The sequence below is a fragment of the Orcinus orca genome, chromosome 2 (genome assembly GCF_937001465.1).
Source record: "Orcinus orca chromosome 2, mOrcOrc1.1, whole genome shotgun sequence".
Classification (NCBI taxonomy): Eukaryota; Metazoa; Chordata; class Mammalia; order Artiodactyla; family Delphinidae; genus Orcinus; species Orcinus orca.
The window spans coordinates 125,113,060-125,139,501 of record NC_064560.1 but is presented as its reverse complement, the minus strand read 5'-3'; the positions used below and the strand labels follow the sequence as shown (position 1 = coordinate 125,139,501).

At 44.1% G+C, this 26,442-nt stretch overlaps 1 protein-coding gene and 4 non-coding genes across 5 annotated transcripts; 4 read left to right on the top strand and 1 right to left on the bottom strand.

Annotated features, from left to right (window-relative positions):
* Positions 1-1,417: 1,417 nt before the first annotated feature.
* Positions 1,418-26,442, top strand: RNASE12 (ribonuclease A family member 12 (inactive)). Its single transcript, XM_033435986.1, has 6 exons — positions 1,418-1,427; positions 13,053-13,140; positions 14,279-14,423; positions 23,477-23,637; positions 25,826-25,839; positions 25,967-26,442. Exons 1-6 carry the CDS (start codon positions 1,418-1,420, stop codon positions 26,440-26,442), a joined length of 894 nt encoding a protein of 297 aa, XP_033291877.1.
* TRNAT-UGU (transfer RNA threonine (anticodon UGU)) lies at positions 8,934-9,006 on the top strand. Its single transcript has one exon. It is a non-coding gene; the product is annotated as a tRNA-Thr (tRNA).
* TRNAP-AGG (transfer RNA proline (anticodon AGG)) lies at positions 9,335-9,406 on the top strand. The gene has a single exon. It is a non-coding gene; the product is annotated as a tRNA-Pro (tRNA).
* On the bottom strand, positions 12,819-12,900 carry TRNAL-AAG (transfer RNA leucine (anticodon AAG)). The gene has a single exon. It is a non-coding gene; the product is annotated as a tRNA-Leu (tRNA).
* TRNAP-AGG (transfer RNA proline (anticodon AGG)) lies at positions 13,811-13,882 on the top strand. The gene has a single exon. It is a non-coding gene; the product is annotated as a tRNA-Pro (tRNA).

Sequence of the window (26,442 nt, the reverse complement as noted above, 5' to 3'; positions counted from 1 at the left end):
AGCTAGAAAGTGGTCAATGATATTAGCGTGAATATCCTTTGAAGACTTCCGCCTTTTCTTTAACCTAGGCAATTCCACGCCGAAAGGGAAAGGCAAAAAACAAAAAACAAAAACCCATCTCACTGGCGACTTATTGCAAGTGATTACAGAAGACTGAATAAGGAACTCCTCGCTGTTGGGTCGTTGGTCTGTGGCTGTGAAACTCACAGTGCGAATGGAGCCGGAGATCCAGTAAGAGGCCCCCTTCCGTTGACAGATCTGGTAAGCCTGTCACCGATAAAAAAGAAAATCCTTGATCGCATCCCCTGCAGGTTCAGTCAGAATGGAGAGATTGGGTCTAATTTTTTGGAAAGTAGCACTCTGGGGTAGACCCATGCCCATGTAGCCTCTGAACCATTTCCCTTATGTAGGGACCAGGGTGACTGCCAGAGGGAGGTTACATCCAAGAAACTTCCCACACCGGAAAGGAGTGGGTCCCGGGCTTCCCTGGGGTCCTGGATCCACTAGGCTCCATATCGTTTCTTTCGAATGGAGTAGAGGGAAGGCTAAGTAAAGTTGCAGAAGTGATCCCGGGGACCTCCAGCACCCAAGTGGGATCTCGTACCTGTCAATGACCTCTAGTAGGCGCTAAAAGTCCTGGGTTACACGTTACATATATTCTTCTTTGCTGTTTCTGATTGGCCATGTCTGGGTCTCCGGATGCAGAAATTCTCCTAGGAGTCTAATTAAAGTTTCCTAACTTCCTAACTCTTACTCTCCTCCTCGATCACTCCTAAAAAACACCCTGCTCTTGCCTCCCCTTGCCCAAGGGCTCTCCGAAGTCCTTCCGTGGTGGCTTGAGGGGTCGGGGTCAGGGGTGCTTAGAGAGAGGCAAAATTGTTCTTCACTGGATCTTCACGGGGCGAAGGTCCTGCTAGTTCCCGTCTTTGCTTCCAGGAAGGGAGTGGGGGCCGATGAACAGAAAAGAAGTACTAGAAAAGCTGCTTGGAAATAGGGCTCAGGGAGCACCGGATGAATTTAGGACCGAGGCCGGGAAGTGGGAGTGGCGAGTGGGAGAAGGTTGGGGCCAGTTTAGGAAGGGGCTCCCAGGGTCCGAGGCCGGAGGCGGGCTCTCCTCGGGCTCCCCATCAACCCTCCACCCCCTCCAGTCCCGGCTGCCCTCTGAACCAAGTCCCCTCCACCCCGCCCCCGTCTCACCCCCGCCCACACCGGGTTATGCCCGCCCTGGTCGCTCCGCTTCGTCCTCTCGTTCCCTCCCTCTGGTCCCAGTTGATAGGCAATCTGAGCTCCCGGGGCAGAGCTGGATGTCTACCCTTGGGCTCCAACTAAGTTCTCTTTCTCTCCAGAAGCTACCGGAGTCAGGAGCGAGGCGCACGCTCGGAGATGGTTAGCGGCGAAGGCCAGCTAGTCTAGCGGAATGGGCAAAGGTGTGGTTTCTATGTTCCACATCACTGGAGATGGAGGGGTTCAAGTAGCCATCGCCAGCCCCTTTGGCTGAAGGGTACGACTTCTGAGAAACTTCACCTTGTGTTTTCACACTTTTTGAGAATCCTCAGATAAAAGCGAATGTGAGCTTATTGCCTCCAGCAGTACACGCAAGTCTTTGCAACACGCCACAGCAATGGAAAGACTGATGCTAATCTCAAATTGGAGAGAACCTAGAAATCCTGTGCAACCACGCACGTTTTGTGCATAACACGAGGAAGCATCAATTTGAAAGACAGAAAAGGCCTGGGGCTCTTTATTCCTTGAAAGGAGGTAGGGAGTGGATGGGAGGAGAGAGAACAAGTATTGATATTTAAAACATCAATATTTATTGAACTATTTGTCTAGTACTGAACCAGGCAAGAGACTCAGGGTCTATGGGTGGGCCTTGGGAAGCCTCATACTGATGAGATGATGAAATGAGATTATATAGTCATATTTAAGTCTCTGTTAGTGCTAATTTGATAAACATGCACATTTAAGTAAACCACAGTTTCTGTAAATGTTTTGACTTCTTTTTAAAAATACGGATTCAAAAAACTACGAGATTCTCATAAGGTGGAAGTGACCTGAGCCCTTGATTTTTTTTTTTTTTTTTTTAGTGCTAGGTCAGGCAGTAAAAGGAACCAGCTAACAAAAAGAACCTGGTCATTATAGCAGAGCTCCTTTTGATCCCAGGGGGCTGCATGTTCAGGCTCCACAAACTGACAGACTTCAAAGCACTTTCTTATCAGGACAAGGTACCACACTCTCATATCCCAGGCTGAGTTTCCTTTACTAACCAGTGTGCCTGGCTTCCCCTATTCAATCACCTGATGTTGCTTGAGCACTCACTGCCTGTCTTGAACTTACTGGATCCTTCATTGGGGGAGGATCCTTGCTCCATTCCCCACAGAAGTGGACCACCCATCGGGTTACACAGAGACCTGAAAGCCAGAAGTCTCAGCTTTCCTAGAGGAGTACCAACCTTGCCAAATACTTAATTGTCCATTATCTGAAGACATTTGGAATGATGCCTGATAAAGATAAAATGTGCTGTGTTTGTCTGGCACATGCCTATTCCTTCAGTTTTCAGTGGGGGATACTAGTATTTTAGGCTCTAGCATTCTGCAATATTACTGGAGAATTTATCCTTAGATTTCCTGCTATCTATACCTTGGCAATAGTCCAGGTGATGAAAATGTATATAAAAGCAGGAAATTTACCTCAAAGTCTTGATGCTCAAAGTGTAGTCTAAGGACCAGCAGCATCAGCATCTCCTGGTAATTGATTAGAAATGCAGATTCTCAGGCCTATGAATTGGCATCTTAACAAATTCCTCAAAGGTTAGAGAATTTTTACAAGTACTCTATGTTTCAATCTATGTTTCAACTGTTCTATGCTCAAATAGGGCATTTGAAAATTTCCACCAGACTTGCACTACGTTGCAATACCTCAACAGGCATCTCCTAAAAATAAGAATTAAGAATAGAAGCACAGGGTTTCCCTGGTGGCGCAGTGGTTGAGAGTCTGCCTGCTGATGTAGAAGACACAGGTTCATGCCCCGGTCCGGGAAAATCCCACATGCCGTGGAGAGGCTGGGCCCGTGAGCCATGGCCGCTGGGCTTGCGCGTCCGGAGCCTGTGCTCTGCAACGGGACAGGCTGCAACAGTGAGAGGCCCATGTACCGCAAAAAAAAAAAAAAAAAAAGAATAGAAACATAACTTCAGTATCATATTACACCTAACAACATTTATAATAACTTTATGTAATCAAATTTCCCCAATTGGCTCCCTCCAATTTTTTTTAGTCTAGATTCAATGTTTCTTATTGCATTTAGTTTTAATGTTTCTTTAGTCTCTTTTAATCTAGAAAATTCCCCTCCTCTCAGCCTCTCTTTTTTTATGGCACTTGTCTTATAGGAGGTCTCTCTGTAAATCTCTCTCCCTAGCTCCAGTAGAGAGCCGTCCAGGTATTGGTCTGGCTCCTTTCTGCATGTACTATAAAAATCTTACTAAAAATTAAATACTGGTAAATAATATGTTCCTTTTGATGGATGTATCAGATAGTCTTTTCAGCATTTATTGAGCCCCTACTTAAATACTTAGCTTTTTTGTGGTCTCATATGTTTATCACATTGACCATTACACTAATGCAAAGTACTGAGATGTATTTATACTTATGAATTTTCTAAAATAACTGTTCAAAGAAAAAGGAGAAAAGGGGAAGGAAGTCCCTTCCCTTATTTTCAACAGGGAAAATTAAGCCTCTTACTTTAAATTTTTATTTGTCCTTACAGTGTTTACTGGAGTTTATGGAAGAGGTGGGACAAAAGGGAGCAATCTCACCAGATTGATTGCCTGTGCAACTTCAGGTGAAAAGAAATGCAACCCTGAACTAGGGCATGGTCAGCAGAATGGAAAGATGAAGTTTATGAGACATTCTTTATTCTTTGTTTCTGTTCATCCTGCTGGTAGCAATAACCTCCTTCCCCTGCCCTGACTCAGTCCCTGCAAAATATTATAATAGTCTGGCTGCTTTGGGTTTAAGAAGATCAAGTCTGATGTACACTTGATTTTCTTCTTGGATGTCTCTACTACCTTTCCCAGCTTCTGATTCCAATACAGCAGAGTACCAAGTGCTCAAATCTTGGTCAGCTTGGGCACACAAGAGTGATTATAATGGATTTAGGCACTTAGGATTAGGCTAGTGGGGAACATCTACCAAGAGGCATTTTGAAACTGAGAAATAGGATCTTCCTTTGGCCCTTCAAGGTAGCACACAACCCACAGATAAATCTGCACTCACCATTTCGTCAGGTTTGGGGAGGTGCAGAAAATAAACACGTTTACATCCCTGCTTGTAGGGAGCTTGCCATTGAATAAAAGAAGATATCTCCTTCTCCTTCTGTAATACATACAATATAAATCTAGAAGAATGAATATGCACGCACACACACACACACACACACACACACACACACACACCACACACAGTGGTTAGGTGGCAACACAAGTAGTGACTGAGGATTGCCAGAGTGAGCGCAGCCTCACTTTCCCAAGGGTGAGAGGTCTGCGGAAACTGAAGAAAATAAATTTAAGAAAGCACAAATTGAGGCAAGTACAACTTTTTTTTTTTTTTGGCTAAAGTTTCACAAAGCCATGTTCCTTGATATTTTAGATAAATAATCTATGTACCTTAGAAATCAGTCTGCCTATCCACAGATGTACTTGGATGTTGCTAACGTGAATAATTGACTGGGCTCTGGTAATTGTGCCTACTTTTCTATATTAATCCTTGACTTTTTAAGATACTTTATGGTCAATGAAGCTGAAAATTACAGAGTCGTCACCCAACGAGATCAAGGAGGTCTCTTCACAGATGTAGAGAACAACTGTATGGACATCAAGGGGGGAAAGTGGCAGGGAGGGGGTGGTGGTGGGATGAATTGGGAGATTGGGATTGACATATATATACTAGTATGTATAAAATGGATAACTAATAAGAACCTGCTGTATAAAAAAATAAATAAAATAAAATTCCCCCCCACCAAAAAAGAGGAGGTCTCTTTCATGAACAAAAGCTCCTTGAGTGCATTTTCATGCAAATAGATAAAATAATCTTATTAGACTTCATTCTTTCTGCTTGGGTAATTAAAATTTTAATTTTTCCTACAGCCTAGACATCTGTCCTGGAAAATTATTGGGTTCCTCAGAGTATTAAAAATCTGTGAGGTAGTATTTCTGACAAAAATATGTAAACTGAATCCAATCATGAAGAAATCATCAAAGTCAAATGTTAAATTGAATCTAATATAAGGAAATAATCAGACAAATCTAGAATGTGAGACCTCCTGTAAGACAACTGCCATGAAAAAAGAAAGGCTGAGAGAAGGGGAATTTTCTAGACTTAAAGAGACTTTAAAACTAAACACAATGAGAAATATGGTTTGAATATAGATTTTTTTTAAAAAAAATTAGAGGGAACCAATTGGGGAAATTTGAAAATAGGGACTGTTAGATTACATAGAGTTATTATAAATGTTGTTAGGTGTGATATGGTACTGAAGTTATGCTTCTATTCTTAATTCTTATTTTGGGAGATGCCTGTTGAGGTATTTAGGTATGAAGGATCACAGATATTAGGTACAAAACAAACAAGGTTATTATCCCTGTTTCTTGGGAGCTTGCACTTGAATAAAAGAAAATATCTTCTCCTTTTGTAATAATACAATATAAACTTAAAAGAATGAATATGCATACACACACACACTATGGCAACACAAGTAGTAAATGTGGCAAATGTTAATAATTAGTGATTCTAAATTAGGGGTATACAGGTATTACTGTACTGTTTTTTTCAACTTTCCTCTAGTGGCAGATTGAATATACAAATGGACAAAGGTCAGACCATGTATAACAATGGAACTCTGGCCCACAGCCTGCAGAAATCAGCTCAGGAAACCAATCCATTATCTACCAGCTCAGGAAGCCAGCCTACCATCCTTAAGTCAGACTTGTAGGAACTCTGACCACTATGTCTAGTAAGAGTCCGGGAAGCCAAACAATAACCCCTGTAACAGCTCCAAATGGCCAGGAATTGATTAGTAACAGCCTTCCTGATACTAGTCCCTGCTTCCAACTTAGGATCAACCAGACAAAGTCAAATATGCATCCCGAACCAATCACATAGGATACCTGGCTTCTAGTTAACCCGCCTGCAGCTTCCCTAGGCCAGCAGCCTCCAATCAGGGCACCTGAGTGTGGGAAGCAGTCAGCCTTGAGAGCAGGCTGCGGACACGCCAGGCACGCCGCCGCTGCTCGAAGGGACTGTCCCTACTTGTTCCCCTCCTTGTTCCATCCCATGGGAGATAAATCACCAGGGCCCAGAGATCAGAGAGAATGTAAAATGAGACAAGCAAAGCTGTCTGCTCCCTGCACGTGCAGGTAATTTTTGATGATTCTGGGTTTATGGGTTTTCTCCCAGGGAAGTTAACCTTGAGCCGAGACAGTCTTCAGATAATGTAAACCACCGTCCGGCAACCTTCCCTTTTCTAGTCTATATAATCTGCAACTGTAGCGCAATAAAATTTGCCTTGCAACCATCAGTTGTCTTGGTCCTTCTGACCCCAGTCGTCGGTGCTGTTTCAGTTCCTCACCCCTTCCCTTCTGGCTCTGGTCGGTTTGGTCATCTTCGTCCGGCTGGTCCGCGGCACCTGAGCCTTCCCTTTTTCCTCTATAACGCTTTTCCACTCCTGAGTCTACCTTTGAGTGTCTGCCAAAACGCAAGTGATGGTGGCTGACTCCCTCGCAACAGCAAGCTCTGAATAAGTAGCCTTTGCTTGTTCTCATTTAGTTGGTCTTCATTTATTTCCACTCTAGGGTTAAAATTTTGCAAAAAAAAAAAAAAAGTTGAGGGGAAATGGAAGAAATACAAACAAAAAAGTAATGAAAAATATTCCTGAGATCTCTACTAGAGTCAAGTTGTTTCAGAGATGAGCTTCTGATGTCCAGAGCACACTGGGACATGCCCATATTTGATATTGCTCTCTGGGTCTAATAAACTAGTGGGAAGGACTCTTGGAACCTTCTAGAATCAGACAGGCCAACCAAAGTGAGCGGTGGGCAGTGGCTGGGAGAATGAGGGAGATTGACCTAAGGTCGTGGACAACCTTCAGGGATAGGAGATAGGTGGAATAGAAGTGAGCTTGCTGAATTGTGACAGGTGAGGATGAGGAAACAGATTCTAGGAAAAGGTCCAAGGAGCCAAGACTACAACCAGAGAATAACAAGTAAAGAGAGGAGGAGAAACAGCATGGGGGAGGGGATGAGAGAGCTGCGGTGGACAGAGTTTTGACTCTAGCAATTTTGCAGAAGGCCTGTCTCTTCAAAAATAGTAACGATAATAAAGATGATGGATAATAATGAACCCTTGTTTACAAAACTAGGTCACTGTGACTCTGCAAGGCTGAAAAACTGCCCCAGGTGTTCTCTGACCACTACCCTACATACTCAGTGGAACACTCACCAACATAACACATCGCCCATGATTCAGAGTGTTGATTTGATATTCCTGCTGTTTCCTTAAGAATTATGATGTCTGTCTTCAGGTTCAAAGAGATTATCATGCTGAGCACCTTGGAGGTTTCCTCCAGTAAAATGCCTTGTGTAGGCAAATGGGGTACAGCAACCTGATCCTTGATTCTCACAGGCACAGCAGTCAGTTAAAACAAAGCCTCGTAGTTTTATTGGGTGGAGGGTTGGGGGAGTGGAGGATATTGCCTGGTGTAGAAAGACTGAAGGTTGAACACCAAGGGAGTGTTGGGAGGAGCAGTTCTTGTCAAGCCAGAGAAGATCTATTACATTCTTGGCCCTGGGCAGTTGTACACCTTCATCTCACCTTAGGACAACAGTGTGATGCTTCCCCACGACTCATCCCTGAACCTAGACTATCTGCCATAAAGGCCTTACTTTATCTGTCTAAATAGGGAATGTCTCTTCCTTATAAATTTGTAAGGTCAGGGTCACCATGTTTTACATTTATGCAACGAAAATGAAAGGAGACAATGAACCATGAGCTTTCAGATTTCTTACAGACTTCATGATCTTTGACAAACGACATTAAAAAATAGTGAGTACACTAGCAGGCCTGTGGTCAGAGAATCTAAACCTTACTAAACAGAAGTGGTTCACTTCTTGGGCTTGTGTGAATCAGTGCCTTTTCCCCAGTGTTCTAGTCTATGACTATATTTGCAGTAAGAAATAGGTACAAGATTTTTCGTACCTATTTAAATAAATAAAATTTTAGTTCCTGTTTACTAGCTTACAAAAACAGGGTCTCTAAAAAGTGAAAACACAATCCTTTAAAAAAAATTGTATTATTTTCAAACCAAAGATATATGTAAATCCATATGTCTTTAAGGAAGGATTAAAATCTTCCTCCCCAGCACGTCTTTTCCCTGCTTGCTCCTAACCCTGGACCTTTGTTTGAGAGAGAGGTATTAATTCCAATACACAAACAAGGGTCTGGGGCTCTGTTCAGAAAGGACAAAACCACGTGGTAAACCTCTTCTCACCTTCTCCGCAGATTTTACCGCTATATTAAGGGAAGAGAGTGCACCATAACCTCCCTGCCCATCAGATAACCTCTATATGCGCCTCTTAATTCTCAGGTGGGTTTCCCGTGTGCCCAGGTATCTAGAGTTCTTGTATTATGCATCCTTTCTGGGCACCAGAGGCGCAGACGTCGATGTCTCAGCAGAGTATCAAGATAAGGGACTAGAAGACAGTCTAGTAGTGGCTCTGCTCCAAGTGGAGCCTTTTCGAGAGGTTGACAGGACACGGAAAATTTTCAGTTTTGTAGAATGTCTTGGATTTTTGCCTGGGTCAAAATTCTATTTCATTTGACAGATGCCAGGCGTACAGAATACATCTATAATATGGAAGATAGAGAGTAACACCCCGGGCGAAGGCTCCATAGCTCAGGGGTTAGAGCACTGGTCTTGTAAACCAGGGGTCGCGAGTTCAAATCTCGCTGGGGCCTTCTGGATCATTTTTCCCTCCGAGGCCTCAAAGCGGCAGGGGCCGAAAAACGGTGCCAATGCGGCGGTGCTCGGCAGATACCACCTCTCCTCGGCAGCGCCTCAGAGGATGTTCAGGCAAAATGGACGCATAATAATTCCCTTGCTGCTCACCCGGTCTGGATCCACCATAGCTGCTGATAAATGCCTCTCGGCGGTGCGAGGCTTGTGCAAGCTGGCTTAACAAACACGCATTCCTGCCAGTAGAAGGCTCTCAGATTCACATTTCTTTGAAAAACGCCTAGTGACGTGAGTGAGCCTTGGGGCCGAATGAAAAATCAGTAAAACCGTGGCTCGTTGGTCTAGGGGTATGATTCTCGCTTAGGGTGCGAGAGGTCCCGGGTTCAAATCCCGGACGAGCCCCGTTTTCCTGCTTCTAATAAATAACGTATTTCATTTCTAATAAACAACTTATTTAATATACGTCTGTTACAGCATTTTGTTTACTCTGCTTTGAAAAGTTGAGCAAAGGCCCCCGAGGATGTGAAATAGCAAAGTTAGGGACAGCTCCAAGTTATCTATTGAATTCTGTCTGACGAAGCGGTTCCCCACTCTCCCTGGCGGGTAGGCGGACGTGGCAGTTCCGAGAGCGGGTAAGTCTCTTGACCTCTCAGTGCATCGGCTGTGAAATGGAAATGGTAACACGTTCCCTTTCCCTGCCTACCTCCAGGGACCCCGTTCAGTAAAATAAAATAGTGTTTGGGAGACTGCTTGGCAACGTCAAATAGTGCTAAATACGGGGGTCTGTTCCCCATCCCCCCCGCCCCTCCTCCCCAAGGGAACTGGAATCTCAAACATACTAACATAATCACCATTTTATGAGTGTGATAATTATCGTTTAAAGGAGTTTTTATGTATTATCATATAGTGTCGTGTCTTTTCTTTCTCCTCCCCCCCCCACCTCCGCCTCTTTTAAAAGAAAAAAACACTCCTGTGGAGTAGGGAACGAATTCTGTTAACTCTAGCAGAGCAGCAGAGAAAGGAGGGAATGTAAATCCCCGAAGGCAAATTTTAAAGGCTAAAGTTTTTAAAAAATGTTTTGTGGATCCTTATCAACTTTCTTTATTAAGTGAATAACTATTACAGAAAAGAATCACTCCTTTAGAAGTGAACTATATCCCCTTCCTGCAGCCAGTTCACCGACATCCACACTCATATTCTCTGTCTTCCCTCCTGTTTCAAGGCTCATCTTTCTCATCTCCTATTTAAGGCAACTCCTTCACTTTGTCATCAGATGAATCCCCTTTGCTCTCCCTTACTCAAGGGCTTGATTTCTGCAATCAACACTCCCTGCTACAGCCCCTAACAACAACTATTTCTCCCAGTGTACAAGATCATTCCCATCAGCATACAAACATAGCAACTCCAAGTCCTTAAAGATCATAATCAGACTTTTATCTCCACCACTCCACGGACATCACTCTTGTCAAGGTCACTAATGACTTTGTTTCCAAATCTAAAGGTTAGTTCTCAATCGTCATCATACTTGACTTCCCAGCAGCATAGGGATACTATACTCCTCATTTCAGGAGGCTACTTTTTAGTCTCTTTTGCTGGCCCCTGCTTTCCTGAACTGTCAATTTACAGATGTCTTCTTGTCCTCCTTTTTGGATCAGTCTACAAATACTCATCCAATCATTTGGCTTTAAATATCGTCTCTATACTGATGATCCTTAAATTTGTATCGTAAGACTTGACCTAGGTTTGTACATATAGTCACCTGCTTGCCCCACATGAAGGAGTTATAGGTATCTGAAATTTACCATGTCTCAAACACTACTCCTGATCTCCTGCCACTCCTCTTCCAACTGCCCTTCCACCACCATCCATGTCTCAGAAAATAGATCCATCATTCATCCAGTTCCCCTATACATTACATCCAATCTACCAACAAAGCCTATTGGGTGTACCTTCATCCATTTCCCAACGCATTCACTGCTAGTATCCTAGTCCAAACTCTCCTCATCTTTTGACTGTACTCCCACAATAGCCTTCTAACTCATCTTCCTACGTCCTCTCTACTCCCTACTCTAGAGAGCAGCCAGAATTATCCTATTAAAATACAAGCCAAAAAAAAAAATCTCTTCAGTTCAAAAACGTCCAGTAACTTCTCACACATAGAATATAATCCATGATCTTGCCCTTGCATGTTCTGGCCCTGACTATCCCTCTGAGCCCGGCTCCAATCCCCTCCTCCTCCTTCTCACTCGTTCTTCTGGCTACACTGGTCTTCTTACTATTCCTCAAATACATGGACCTTGTTTCCTATTATGGATCTTTCACTTGCTGTTTCCTCTTTCTGGAATATTATTCCTTCAGATATTCCTTCTGTGCTCAAACGCCACCTCTTTAGAGACATCTTCCTTGACCACTCTTTCCAAAATGGCCCCCAATCATCACTAGCCCCTGTACAAATCTATTTTTCTTCACAGCATTTATCACTACTTGACACATTTATATACATTTAATTATTTCTTTTTTTCTTCTCTTTCCTCCCCTCTTAGGATGTAAGCTCCACAAGAGAAAAGATTTTGTTATGCTCGCTGCAGTACCCTCAGCACTTAGCCCTGTGTACACGTATAGTAGGTGATTAATAATGAATGAATGAATGAATATTACCATATTCCTGGGTGCACCTGCTGGCTTCCAGAAGCCACAATTAAACAGCATTTATTTTTGGCTTTTGTAGACTCAGATTGGAATCTTCCCAAAGAACAGGAACCATGGTTTTGGTTTACAATACAAATGGAGAGCCTAAATCAGTCTTCGTCTCTCCACTTTGGCCCAAGTACCCAATTCAGGCTTCTCCTCAATAAAAAACTACTAAACTGCTTATCTGCGGGTAGCAGAATGACACATATCTATATTGATAATTACAGGACTTTCACATTTCTACATTTTTACTGTAGCTTTCTGTGGACAATTTGATCTTTTATTATCTAATCTTTAGTGGAATTTCAACCCAGATGGGAGAAAAGAAAGAGATAGCCCTGTGGTCTGAAATGTGGCAAAAGGTGTGTTTAAGCAATGAAAACACTTAACATTTTTTGATTGCCAAACTGTTCTAAGCACCTTACATGTGCAAACTAAGTTTTATAACATTTCCATGAGGAATCTCCATATTTACACATGAAGAAACTGAGGCACGCAGAAGATAAGCAATTTGCCTGAGGCCACACAGCTAGTAGTGTGAGAATAGGACTCTGGTGGTCTAACAGCAGCAGCGGAGCCCGGCGTTTCCACACCCACACCACATCACTACACTGCCTTCCTTTACACTGCCTTTGTTTTGTGCGTGATGATGTCTTACAATGTTCCGAGACCGTTTTCAAATAGTATGGCTTACTTTTCCAATGTGCTTTGTGAGCTTCCCTTGCGGGCAGGCATCGTGTTTTATTCATTTTTTCTGTAACCCCCCAACAGTAGAGCAGTGCCAATAACAATAAAAGTGCTCATAATATGCGCTTTGGCTGAGTGAAGAAAGGCAAAGCAAAGCTTACAGGTTTATATTAAAGTCCTAGCACCTTACCAATGGGAAACCATGGATTCAAAGGCATTATTATGACCTTACGATGGTATTAATGTCTATCATTAAAGAACTTTGACTTATGAAAGACTCAGAAACATGACAAGTCGCAAAACAGTGCAAACCCAGATTCTCTATCAAGTATAGACAAGCGGTTGGACAAGAGAGGAAAGTAAATAAACTCTGTCTTTAAGTGGCAGGACCAGCGCATTCATGGCTGTGACACCCAAGAGTGTTACAAAAACCACTTGGCAGCGGTGGGATTCGAACCCACGCCCCCGAAGAGACTGGAGCCTTAATCCAGCGCCTTAGACCGCTCGGCCACGCTACCCTACACCGAACACTCTGGAAGCATTTCCTGTAGCCTCCACTCTCCTCCCCTTCACGCCACATGGTTCATATATTTATCTTTTTAGGAGGCTCTTCGCATCTCTTTTTTCCCCCTTTCTTCCCGATTTGTTGTGCTTTCTTTCCTCTTTGTAGCCACAGTGCTTGAGATTGATGGAAAGAGTCGTATTACACAAGCGCAGGGAGTCTCGAGAGACCCAACAACCTTTGTTAGCTCTAACGGGTACGGAGCGCCTACCTAGGCTGGTCACCCGGGAGAGTCGGGGTCCTCTCGGGCCTCGGGCGGGCTCTCCACGGAGGGCGCCACACGGCGAGAGCTTTCGCTACTTGAGATGCTGAGTCTGGGGTCCTGCGGAGAGAAGGCGCCTGGATCTTCCCGGAGGAAACGCGGAAGCTCACCGGGCGGTGAGTTCCATAGCATGTAAGGCAGGGCCAGAGACGTCCCAGCCCGGCCGAGCCCAGGAACAGGTCAGTAATGTGCCGAAGCCAGAAGTCTCCGGAATTGGGCCCAGCTCTCCGGCCGACAGCGGGCAGAGAGGTCGGTACAGTTCAGGGAGACGCCCTGCTGGGAACGCGGGTCCTCTCCCCTCCCCAGTGCCACGGGATCACCCCTCAGCCTGTGACTGTCCCTGATGAGATTGCCTGCCATCATTCCCGCAGCATCTCTGGCCCACTCGGAAGCGAAAATATGCAGCGCAATTAATGTTGATCCTGAACCTTTTTTCCTAAAAAAGGTGTGGCACTGCATTCGGAAATTTGGACGAGAGCGTGCAGTGATTTGTTCCTCCACTAGGTGTCATCCATGCCGACAGTTGGTAAAAGAAGAGTTTACAACCATGGACGTGGCGAAAAGTTTCCATACTAAAGTTTAGAAATGGAAAGGTGGTTTGTGTGGCTCGTTGGTCTAGGGGTATGATTCTCGCTTAGGGTGCGAGAGGTCCCGGGTTCAAATCCCGGACGAGCCCTACTTTTCCTAGCCAGCGGTCTTGGTCTTGGTCTTGGTCTTTACCTTATCTCCCATAAAGCCTCTGATTTATTGATGTTAAACACCATCACATTAAGCAAGCACCCTATGTAGCTACTATTACAGTATGAACACCAGTTTATAATCCACTATTGCAGATTTATATGTATCTTTAGACCAATGCTCCTTGTATTATTAATTCACGAGGATAAATGACAGATGTTATTAGGTATATTTCATACAGTATTTCTTCTACGAAATCATTATTTCTAAAATCAACCATCATTTCTCTTTTGTAGTTTTTTTGTTATTAGCCAGGAATTGTTTCTTCAGGACTTAGGGAGGTGTATTTTATATTAACAGCTTCGCATAACCCTCAATTTTCCTCCACTGTAAGCCTGGGGGCCCACTGGGTGCTGGGACCTCCGCAGGTCAGCAAGTGCGACGACGTGTCTCGTCAAAGAAAGCCTGGACTCCCTCCCTCAGTCAAGCCTAACATTCCAGGGCCCTTGGGTGTGTGCGTCAGGGTACGGGAGTCGCTGGTAACGCAGCACCCAGGGAGTGAACTTCTCAACAGGGACGCTCAAGCCTGCCTGCAGATGAGGCTTAACCTGTAACCATTCACTACAGTGTCCAACACCGAACCAATTAAATTGGGGTCTTTGAGGATGGGGTCCCCACATGGTTATGCCCTTCACCCCTACTCGCTCCCTACCTGCTGGGTATGCAGTGTTCACATCCTCTTATTTCAGTCTGATGTGCCCTGACTCACCTGATGAACAAGACCCAGAAACCACAGGTATTTTTCACCTCACTCTTAATTATTCTCCTGAGTATTTAACTTCTAGTACCTCTTCAGACATATGGAAGAACTGTGAAACAAATAATCTTGGAATCATCTTTTAGTGCTTCCTCTTATAACCTACGGTCAGTCCTGTAACAAATGATGTTGGCTGTACTTTTAGAATATTTCCAGAGTCCAAACACCTCTCACCACCTCCTCCACCACCTTTGTAATCCAAGGCACAACGACCTCTCCCCTGCACTAGTGCAGTAGCCCCTTAGCAAGCCTCCCTGGTTGGCTCTGGTGTCTATTCTCAACATAGCATAGATGTAACCAAGTAGGACCCTATGGGACCTTCCCGGGACAGGCCTTCCCCCATATCCTCTGCTTTAGCTCCTCTCTGAAGTACCTAGATAACAGTATTTGATGCACATTTCCAGAGTTGTTTCCAGAGTTGTTTTACAGATGTGAAACCGCCCCCCCCAAATGGAAGATGTTAACTACTTGATGACCATGAGCACACAGCCCCAGGCCTCCTGGAGCCTAAGGACTGATAGTGTTAACCCCTGTGACACCGCTCTGTTTCGTCACCATCAGCCAATCAGAGAACTGTGCATGAGCTGATCACATACCCTGCGACCACCCTCCCTCACCTGGCTTTCAAAAATCCTTTGCCGAAACCCTTCAGAGAGCTCGGATTTTTTAGAGCAAGAGCCAGCCAGCTCCTTGCGTGGCCCTGCAATAAACCTTTCTCTTGCTCCAAACTCCGACATTTCAGTTTGTCTGGCCTCACTGTGCATTGGGCACATGAACTTGTGCTAACATTGGGCACATGAACTTGTCCTATTAAAGCCTAGGACAGAGCTGATCATTGCTCTGCTTAAAATCCTTTGATGCATCTCCATTTCATTTCATATAATATTAAAACTCCTTGCCATGGCTTTAAATGGCTTTAATGACTTCGCCATTTCTTGGACTCCCCTCACTTTTTTGACCTCATCTCCTACTGTCAGCTGTCTTCCCACTACATTAGCCTCTAGTACTCCTCAGAGATTTCCACCCTTTGTCAGCTGTCTTCCCACTACATTAGCCTCTAGTACTCCTCAGAGATTCCCACCTCAGTAACTTTGCACATGCTCTTCTCTCCGCTTTGAATCTTATCCGCTTCATATCTGCATGGCTCTGACCACTGTGCATGAAATAGCACCCCTTTGCTCTCTACTCCCCCTTCTCTACTTTAATTTTCTTCTTTGCACGTACCACCACCTGACTTCTGCTGCTGCTCCCGCTTTGTTGAATTCTCCCTCCCCAACCACTAGAATGGAAGCTCCGCAAGAACAGGACATCGTTGTTGTTGTTGTTGTTTTTACTGCCAAAGCCTCCTGTTCAGAGGCTGGAACAGTTCTTAACACCTAATAAATACTCAATAAATATTTGTTTAATGAATTGTGTGAATTGTTTTATTTTACTTATTTATTTATTTATTGCCACAGAGCAGAGTCCTAACCACTGGAAGTCAGGGAATTCTCTGTGTGAACTGTTTTAGATCAAAAAGGAATCCCGGATCCTGGACACAGAGGGGAATAAGGAGCATGGAGGTACTGGGGACGTGAACAGAGGGCTCTTGCAGTGTGGGTTATCCACTGTGTGTGCCACCCTCTGGGAAAGGCTGAGGGAGGGCCATGCCTGAAATATATCCTCTAGCAGCTCTCCTTCTCGGCCACAGTATGGACCTGTGAATGCTTTACAGAAGGGTTGAAAAGGTCTCCCAACTGGACGTAAAGAAAGGCACAAAGTAGGCTCTCGCCGCTGTAAATCGCGCATCAGCACCGTTGACTTCTGTTGCAAACTTCCTCCAGGCAGAGATGCTGAAGTACAGGGCTGCTTCAGGCTTCCATGGCTTTGGGCAAATTCTGAACCAGATAGTGTTTTGAGGTCACTCTGTAGGGTTGCATTTAGCCATTCTGTAAGAGTGTGTAAAACAAGTGACTTAACAAGATGAGGAACAAAAGTCCTTGAAAGGGAGACTGCGGAGGAGAGGAAAAAGGTTAGGGAAGGAGGTGTATAACCCAGCAGGACTTCATCAACTTCACTTGACCAGGTTTTGTGATGAGGGGTCACTCTGAGTATGAGTCCCAAGGAGACATTGCTCACATGTGGGGAGAATGCCGGCAGGAGTATATGAAATGGGGTGAAAAGCTGTTGATGGTCACAAAGTACACGTGAATAGGCAAAGTGTCTCTGCTGCTCTCAGGAGCTATGAGTGCAAGTTGAAATCTGCCCCCTTGTGGACAAACCAAATATTACCACGGGTCTTCCCTTTAAGGTCTTGCAGATTAAAAATTCATTCCTAGGGACCTCATTACTTTTTGCTGATCCTTCCATGTGCATTATAGGCAGGTGGAACTTATAGCGGAGAGAGCTGTGTTATTGTCCAGGGAGATGGTGTTCATGGGATTAAGCTGAACTACTTATTAAAGTAGATGGCGTCCCATGGCTATAGAGGGAAAGCAGAAAACAGCTAGCATCCACTAGCAAAACTCTTGAGTTGCTTTCAACAGCTAAAGGTGAGAGTTAAGAGTGACAATCACAGATTTAAAGTCTTCAAGTAGAAGTGAATCAACATTTTTCTTTCCTTTTATTGGTCGTTCTGATCTTATGTCCATATGGTGCTACAGGGTCCCACCAAAAGTATCAAAAAGGATTGTTAAGTTTTGCAAAGGATAGCTTTTTGATACTATTGTTAAAGAACAAAATCTAGTTCTTTTAGGACATTTACTCATGGATTCTTCCATTCAATCAGTATATAAAGAGTATTTTTTGAGCAAACATTTGTTGAACATTTGTTGTATTCCAGGCACTATGCTTGGAGCAGAGATTACTTCAGGGAACCAGACAGATGTGGTTTCTGCCCTCATGAAACAATCAAATAGTTTTTCAAAAACCAAGAAATACAGTTAATTTATTATGCTAGTGATAAGGGCCACAAAGGAAAAGTACAGAGTGTGACGCAAGCAAAACAGAGGCTGTTCACTTCCCCTGGGGTTTCTGGGAAGGCTTGTCTAAGGAAAGGAGGCACACACAGGATTTAAGCAGGTAGAATGGGGAGGGGTGAATGGAGTAAGGAACATAATGAGGAAACTAGGTGTTAAAACCTTGAGTTGGGAGGAAGCCTGATGAGTTCAGGGGACTGAAAAGGGGAGTGTAAGGAGATAGACAGAGAGAGGAAGGGTGGTTTGGGTGAGGCTCCCTTGCAAGGCCTGGTAGGCAGCGGTAGGGACTGTGGTCATTATTTTAAGACTTATGGAAAAAAAAAGATTTATGAAAAGCTATTGACACCGTTTAGGTGGGTGTGTGGGTGGAGAGCACAGGCACAGAACTAGATTTGTGTTTTACAAAGATTACTGTGATATAGTAGGGTTTGCACAAAAAGCCATGGGGACCCCCATTTCAGCTTTCTAATAAGCAAGCACAGAACCCTGCATCAGGGAAGGTTACAACCGAATGTGTGTTATCCACTCTAAAATTGTTCTCTGTTTTTATCTTGTGCATTCCACCGACTCTGCCAGCTCCCAGAGCCACTTCAAAGGAGGTCAGTGAGGCCCGTGGAATGCAGGTCAGGGTCACAGAGCTAGTTAGTGGCAAAGTCGGTATGAAGATAGGAACCTCGCTTTCATGACTCCCAGACCACTGCTCATTTTGTTCTAGCTGGAGACTTCTGAAAAGGAAGGGTGTTTTTTTGTTGGTGGTGGGTTTTATTTTTGGTTTTGATTGTTTGCTTTTTTTTTTTTTTTTTTTGCAGTACGCGGGCCTCTCACTGCTGTGGCCTCTCCCGTTGCGGAGCACAGGCTCCGGACGCGCAGGCTCAGCGGCCATGGCTCACGGGCCCAGCCGCTCCGCGGCATGTGGGATCTTCCTGGACTGGGGCACGAACCCGTGTCCCCTGCATCGGCAGGCGGACTCTCAACCACTGCGCCACCAGGGAAGCCCTGTTTGCTTATTTTTTATTGCATCTGGGTTCTTTAGGGCCTTGGTGATTATTTGCTGATTAGCCATTATTCATTCATCTGCTTTCAAGGAATCTTATCTGATTTTCAGGGAAGCTGGAACTGGCCCCCAAGAGGAGAGCAGAGCTGGGAATGGCAGGACAGCTGTGAATGTGCTTGGAGGTGCTGTAGGGGAAAGCTGGGTTAATGCTCCTTACTCGATGAGGATTCAAAGGAAACTGTTGAGGGCTCAGCCTGGGGACACACATAAGAAGCTAGGTATGCTATGATCAAAGCATTCTCAGAAGTGGGAAACTGAAGGGCCTACCAAGCAGCTGTTTGATATGGTTACGTCAACCTCCCTTCAACCTGACCTCCCCTGGCCTATCACCTGGTGGCTGTCATTTGTGGAATACAAGTAAAATCACACACACACACACACACACACACACACACACACACACAGAGAAAAGGCTTGGTTTGCCCCCAAGGGAGTACAGGACCTCCCTCCTCCTGTGTGAATAGCCTGGGGCTGTACCTGCAAGGCTGAGGTTGATGACAGCCTCTGATTCAGAACATGTCCTGCCCAAATCAGGAGCAGCTCGTTCTTGGATATATGCAAGCTCCAGTCTGTCTACCTCACCTGGACAGAGACAGGGAGGTAGTGGGAGGGCAGCTGGAAGAGCGCCCAGAGCGCCTTGTGAAGGTATTGCATGACTCTTGCTATTAACATCTTGTCTAGCAAACAGCTCTGCAGGTGCCAAGGGTAGCCAATCAACTCCCCCAGAACAGGGGTGCTTCATGTCTTTTTTTTTTTTTTTTTGCAATAGTTAGTGTTTTTGATTTAGGGAGGTGTCTCTTTGATTTAGGGAGGTGGGGGGAAATAGAAGTGGTAGCCAGAGAATCGTCATCTTAAGAGGATAGTCACTGAGGTCATTTAAATGTAGTTCAAAGCCTTCATTTGTGACAGCAGAAAGGTAGATAGTCAAATTCTTCCTTCATTCTTTTCTACCTCCTCCATTTTAGAGATAAAGGAACTGGGACTCTGAGAAGTGACATGGCTTTCCCAAGATCACACAGCTAGTTAGTGGCAAAAGAAAAAGATCTAAAATCCTTTACCCTTTTTTGATCTCCTGTGAGTACCAGGCAGTGTGCTAGTGCAAGCAAGTACATCGTTCTGGCTCTCCAGTGACACACTGGCACAGGGGACAGGAGGCCAAATACACCCTTTGCCATTACCACACAGTGATCACTAATGCTAAGTTGTGTACAGGAAGCTTGAAGGAAGGCTTCATATGGAGACTCAAGGAGAAGATGGAGGTTGTTAATTCAAAGAAGGATTCCTGGAGGAACGGATGAAGTCCCATGCCCTTTGCACAGCAGTCAGAGATATTTCTTGATACATGGGCTTACATCGAATGCCTGAGAGTTTGTGGGAACCAGCATGAATTTCCTCATGGGCAAGCTCCACTTCCAAGGTTAGAAAGAAGCTTGAGCTATCTATCTTCTGACTGTTGTCCACACCAGGGTAGTAGATGAAGATAGTTTGGGGGGCTTCTTATTGAAACTGAACAGGGAGGAAGGAGAGCAGATCTCAACCCAGAGGTACTTCCAAACTTCTGTCTTAAGAGTGGTGCTGAGGGTTTCCCTGGTGGCGCAGTGGTTGAGAGCCCGCCTGCCGATGCAGGGGACACGGGTTCGTGCCCTGGTCCGGGAAGATCCCACATGTCGCGGAGCGGCTGGGCCCGTGTGCCCTGGCCGCTGAGCCTGCGCGTCCAGAGCCTGTGCTCCGCGATGTGAGAGGCCACAACAGTGAGAGGCCCGCGTACCGCCAAAAAAAAATAATAATAAATTCCAGTAAGATTCCAAATCTGAAGATTCTTTTCATCTATAACAGTTTCTCCCTCTTTGTTTCCGTGCCACTTACCAATTGAAAAACTTGGGTATCTTGCAGAATGTCTCACCATCTGGGTTTGTTTTATTGCTTCCTTGAGGTATTATTTAACATGTGCCTCATTTCCCTTTATTTCCTATACACTGGAAGTTAAATCTAGGGCTTAATTAATTTAGATTCAATTGTTTGGCAAGGATACTTCCTGAACAATGCTGTGTACTTCCTATGGCATCATATTAAAAGGCACATAATAACTAGCTCTTCACTTCTCTGAATACCTAGGGGGCGGCATCCAGCTCTTCCATTGCAAAGTTTCCCATAAGCCTCTCTCCTAATGGTTTTACGACCTACCAAATAAATTTTGCCTGACTTAATAATTTCATAAATGATTATAAAATGGCGACTTTTAAAAATTTTATCATTCTTTTCATATCTATTAGTTATTATTCTTCTCTAAAGAAGAACTTTCCCTTACCACATGAAAGCTCTTTGGTTACCCTGAAATATAGTTCCTATGGGCTAGGCAGAATAAATGTGCAATTCTTATATTTTAATTATCAACTTTCATATTCAGGGATTGATTTAGAGTCAGTTGGGGGATAGGGATCTTTGTCTTTTCACTGATGTGTCCCAAGTGTCTAGAATAGTGTCTGGCATAGGTAGGTGTTCAATAAATATGCATTGAATGGAATAACATGTGAATGATAAAAGTTCCTTACAGTAGGTGACAAAAATCCCATAGAGTCAGTACTGAGGAAATCAAGTCTTAGTACAACCATGAATCAAGATCCTGAATCTGAACCCTGTACTCGAGGAGTTTTTATAAGGGAAGCTAATTAGAATGTTTGTCCCCCAGTTAGTGCTGTTGCCTAATACAGGTTCCATAGTGGGAAGGAGCAAGGACAGTATCCTTCCAGATCCCCCTGGGTCCCTGGGGAGGAAAGGGAAACTGTAATAACGACCAAGTTGAACTTCTCCCCAGATTCGTAGGGCAAAAGACCTAGAATTAGTTTTAATTTGATATAGAAGCAATAAGGTGAAGCCAATATTCTTGCCCGAGTTTGTAGAATAAGATCTATACCAGCTGGGTAGCAAAATATTTGTTACTTACAATACTCCACTCAGTTTTTAAGTGACTCGATGCTCAGGAAGGGTCTTTCTTTGGTCACAGGGTGATTGATGGGAAGGTAGGGGGCACAGAGGGGCAGGTGGAATCCAGCAGACACAGAGGAGCTGGCACCACAGAGAAGGGAGGCTCTCAGGGCAGAGATGGAGAAAGATGAGGGAGTTAAAAAGAAACTTGGGGGGTTTTATCGCAGATGGAGATTTTAAAAACTAGTTTTGTCTTGTTTGCGAGACAACCTGTACTCTATAACCAAGAAAACGTCAGTGGTATCTATTATTTGCTAAAACGCGGTGGAATTGGATTTGCTTGGGGACATGTGTCAGAGTGGTGAGCCCTCTAGTCTGGTTGTCTATGGCTGCTTTACAGATGACCCCCAAATGGTGGCCGAAAACGATAACAACACTCATTTGCTCCTGAATCTGGAGGTTGAGCTCAGCTGGGCAGTTCTTGCTCGAGGCCTTGCGTGTGGTTTTATTCACAGGGAGCTGAAACAGGTGGAGCATTCTGGGCATCTCTCTCTCTCTCTGTGGCTTCTCCCTGTGTGGCCTCGACACAGTCAGACTTCTTTCTACGCGACCCCCAGAGACAACATCCTAGGAGAACCACAGCCCAGTGGAAGCTGTGTGACCACAGCTCAGAGGTCATGCCATGCTGTGTAAGTGGGAGCAAACAGAGGCCCACCCAGGTTCTCAGGAAAGGACAGGGACTCTACCTCTTGCTAAGGGAGTGGTAAGGCTCTGGAAGAGACTGTGGGATAGAAAATATTTTGCAGCCATTTTGGGGAAACTACAATCTGCTGCGTGACTTTAAGGTGAGCGTGGCATGGGGCAACCGTAGAAGTCTTGCAAGGGTAGCCAACCACCTCTGCAGGACAGAATAACCTCCACAGTTTTCTGAAGGCACTGAAGCAGCCGGAGCTCTTTGAGAATTTCTCTCCCTCCATGTGTTCTCTCCACTGGTGGCCTCAGCATGGTCGAACATCATACGTGGCAGCTGAAGGCATCCAGAGTGAGTGTTCGCTTCCTGTGCGGTCCCTTTGAGGCCGTTGCCTAGTCTCAGACAATACTGGAGCTGGGTGGGTTTCTAGCAGTCCTGGAGGAGAGCTTATTAATTTGACAAAATGAGTGGTGAGGGGAATTACTAATGTTGTTTTACATCCTGGCACGAATATTTGTCTCCAGCCGCTACCTGCCTCCTGCAGTCTCCTGAGGGTGACTTGAGGCTTAGCAAAGGGAGGGTGGTGGGAACTTTAGGTCAAATGCAGTCATCTGATAATAGGCCCAGTTTCTTCCTCCCCTTCTCCACCTCTTCCTCCTCTTTCCCCTCCATCCCCTTCCTTCCTTCTTTCCCTCTTTTCTTCTTTCCTCCCTTCCCTCTTCAGGTGTGCAGAATTGAGTTGATCATATTCTGTTTATGGCCCATGCTAGGCCTCTCTTTTGTTTTATTCAATTTTATTATTTTTCCCTTTTTATTCCTTATCCTTGCTTCTATTTCTCTCATCCTCATGGGCATCTGTCTTAGAGTATTTAATCCACGTTCTTCCATCCTACTTAAATATTGTATGTCCTTGGAAAATTTTTTGTATTATTTTGGAGCATGCGTGTTTTCAATTTAAATCAACTGGAAATGATTTTCATTGTTTCTTTTTTTCACACCACACCAAATAGCCTGTTGCTATTTGTAAAGCTAGTGCATTATTTGAAGCTGTTTTATACTATTTTATTTTATGTATGTAACACATGTTTACCTGTCCATCCCCTTCATGAGGGACATTTCAGTTACCTTTAGCTCTTTTCTGCCACCAGTTATGCCATGATGAACATCCCTGCACGTACTCCATCTGGAAGAACTATGTTGAAGTCTATGCCCGGGACAGGCTTACAAAGTCTCAGATTATACCCATTTATAATTTTGCCAAATACTTCCAGATTAGTTTCCAATATCACTACACCAATTCTCCTGCCCAGTAACATATTTTCCAGCACTTGATATTAGATTTGCTAATTGTTGATAATCCAATGGTTATAAATCGATATCTTTTGGTTATGTTAATTTCCATTTATCTGATTACTGACGAAGTTAAGCATTGTTCGTCATCCATTTTCGCTTCCTCTTCTGAAATTGACTTTTTATAACTTTTGACAATCTTTTCTCCTCTGGAGTTTTTGTGTCTTTTTATTGTTGATATGGAGGAAACCCTTATCTCTAGATGTTAATCCTTAGTTGGTTTTAGGCATTACAAATGTTTTCTCCGAGGCTGCCAGCACTATTAAACATTTGAAACCAGTCTCAACTCTATTTCAGGAGGGTAAAACTCTGAAATGTAGAGGTAGGTTGAGTTGCCTCAGTTGAGGATAAATTTTGTAACAAGGGTTGATTCCTTGCCTGTAAACTTAGTATAACATCTGTAATTTGGTTGCTTGGAAGTCCTGGAAGGAAATATTGAACATGTTACAATATGTAGAAAGAGTTCTTTTTATACAATGGAAATGTGTTTGCAAGATGGTGTGCAAATCAAAATCTGTTAATTGAAAAATTTGTCAACAGTTAGTAACTATGCACTTATAACGTTGTGGCATTTTTGCAACACATATCCATAACAGAGCAGTTTGAATTGTGAAAGGACAACCAGAATGAAAGTTTCTGGAAAGTAAATAATCACCTCCTGCTTGTTCATTTTCATGGTCTTGAATTATGCTTTTGTTTTTGTTGCATACAAAGAGACACATTCTTTGAAGTCTTTTCTAGGATTCTCTGTCTTTCCCAGACAAGTTTTAACCCCCAAATAGCTTTCTAGTTGACAATTAGAAAGACACAGATACATACAAAGGAGGCTATGTAGCTGTCTTTCCAAAAAAGAAATCATTTCAGAGCAAGAAATAGTACAATTAAGTCCATTTTTTCCATGCCTATATCAAAGACTGGGAGATGTTGGCAACAAAAAGAATTCTATTGTTTCAATACCTTGAGCCACTCACTATCTTTTACCAAGCCCTCATCTACTAATTTTCCATGTAGGTCTCCCAAGTATACTATAATTCAGTGGTTCTCAAATTTTGCTGCATATTAGAGTCACTGGGAAAGCTTTTAATAATCTCAACTCCCAGGTTTTACCCAACACTAATTAAAGCAGAATGCCTCAAGGTGGCATTAAAAAATGGCTTGGAGATTCCAATGTTCAGCAGAGATTGGAAACCATTGCCATACTTGCCAGGAGTCCGGGGCTTTATCAAGACTAATGTTAATGTCAGGGAATTGTTTCTGCCCTGTCCTGGACACCACGTGGGAATGAAACTTGCTGAAACTGGAGTTCAAGGGTTAAGCATTGAGAAAGTGAGATTTTTATTACTCTTGCCATCTCACATCTCTACCTGAAACTTTCTGCAACTCATTTCTTCATTAATGAAATGGAGATAACAGCTACTTCACAGGTTTGTAGTAAGGACCGATGAAAATTTGGAAAATAAACAGTACTGCATCTGGCACACTTCAGGACTATAATAAATGTTTTAAAATGTCAACGCTTGTTTAGTGAGGACACATTCAGGACCTGCCTTACCCAACTGTCCCTCTGAAAGTAACTTCTCTTCCCGCTGGCAGCCAAGCACACTCCCCTCCTACAGGCTCCTCCCTTTCTGCTTTTTCCCCTTGGCCTCCCCACACACAGCTGGCACCCTACCAGTTATTGTCTGGGAACAGTGAGACACAAAGGACTTTCTTGGATCCATGATCACAAGGATATGTTACCTGTGAGAGTTACAGCAAAAAGGAAAGGTGAGAGGATCGAGCACAGAACCAAGTAGGACTGACAGAGGGAGAGATTAGGAAGGAACTGGGAAGAACAGATTAATAGAAAGCGCTAAAAGCGTATTGAATTTGGTGGGATCAAGGTTAAAACAATCATGGGAAAGAAAGTCATTCAGCAATACGAATAAAACAATCAGACAAGGGTACTTTTAATAACTTCTGTATGTTCTGCTCCATGTTAAACATTCTGAGGGATTCAGGAGAAATAGGAGATGAGATACTGACTGTCAAGGAGCTGTGGAGGCCAACAAACACAATACAACAGGAAAAATTAGAGAACAGTTCAGTGCCAAACTCTGAGAGCTGAAATGGTCAGAAACGGCTTTCTTGGGGAGCTGGACCTCCAGCTGGACCTTGCAGGGTTAGCATGATTTTCACCAACAGAGAGAAGGAAATAAAATATCAAAGGCTAGGGGAGCAAAGTCAGGGGATGGTGCTGGAGGAATCTGATTACCCTCTGATATTTTCTGTCTCCTCTTACTCTATAGGAGTTAGAGCAAAAGATGTGAAGGACCTCATACCCCTGGTAATACTAATGGTGATACTTTTCCTGCTGCTTCTATTCTGGGAAAATGAGCTGGATGAGGAAGTAATGGCGGCAACCTTAGAGCAGTTGCACGTGGACTACCCTCAGAGTGACGTTCCTGTAAGGTACTGCAACCACATGATCATACAAAGACTCATCAAGGAAGCCAACAACACCTGCAAAAAGGAGCACGTCTTCGTCCATGAGAGGCCTCGAAATATCAACAGTGTTTGCAATTCTCTCAGGAAGGTGGCTTGCCAAAACCATTCCACCCTTCTCTGCTTCCAGAGTGAGACCAAGTTCAAAATGACAGTCTGCAAGCTCATTGAAGGCACCAGATATCCTGCCTGCAGCTACCACATTTCCCCCACAGAGGGGTTTATTGTCGTCACTTGTGATGACATGGGGGCAGTTAATATCCAGAGATATGATGAATAA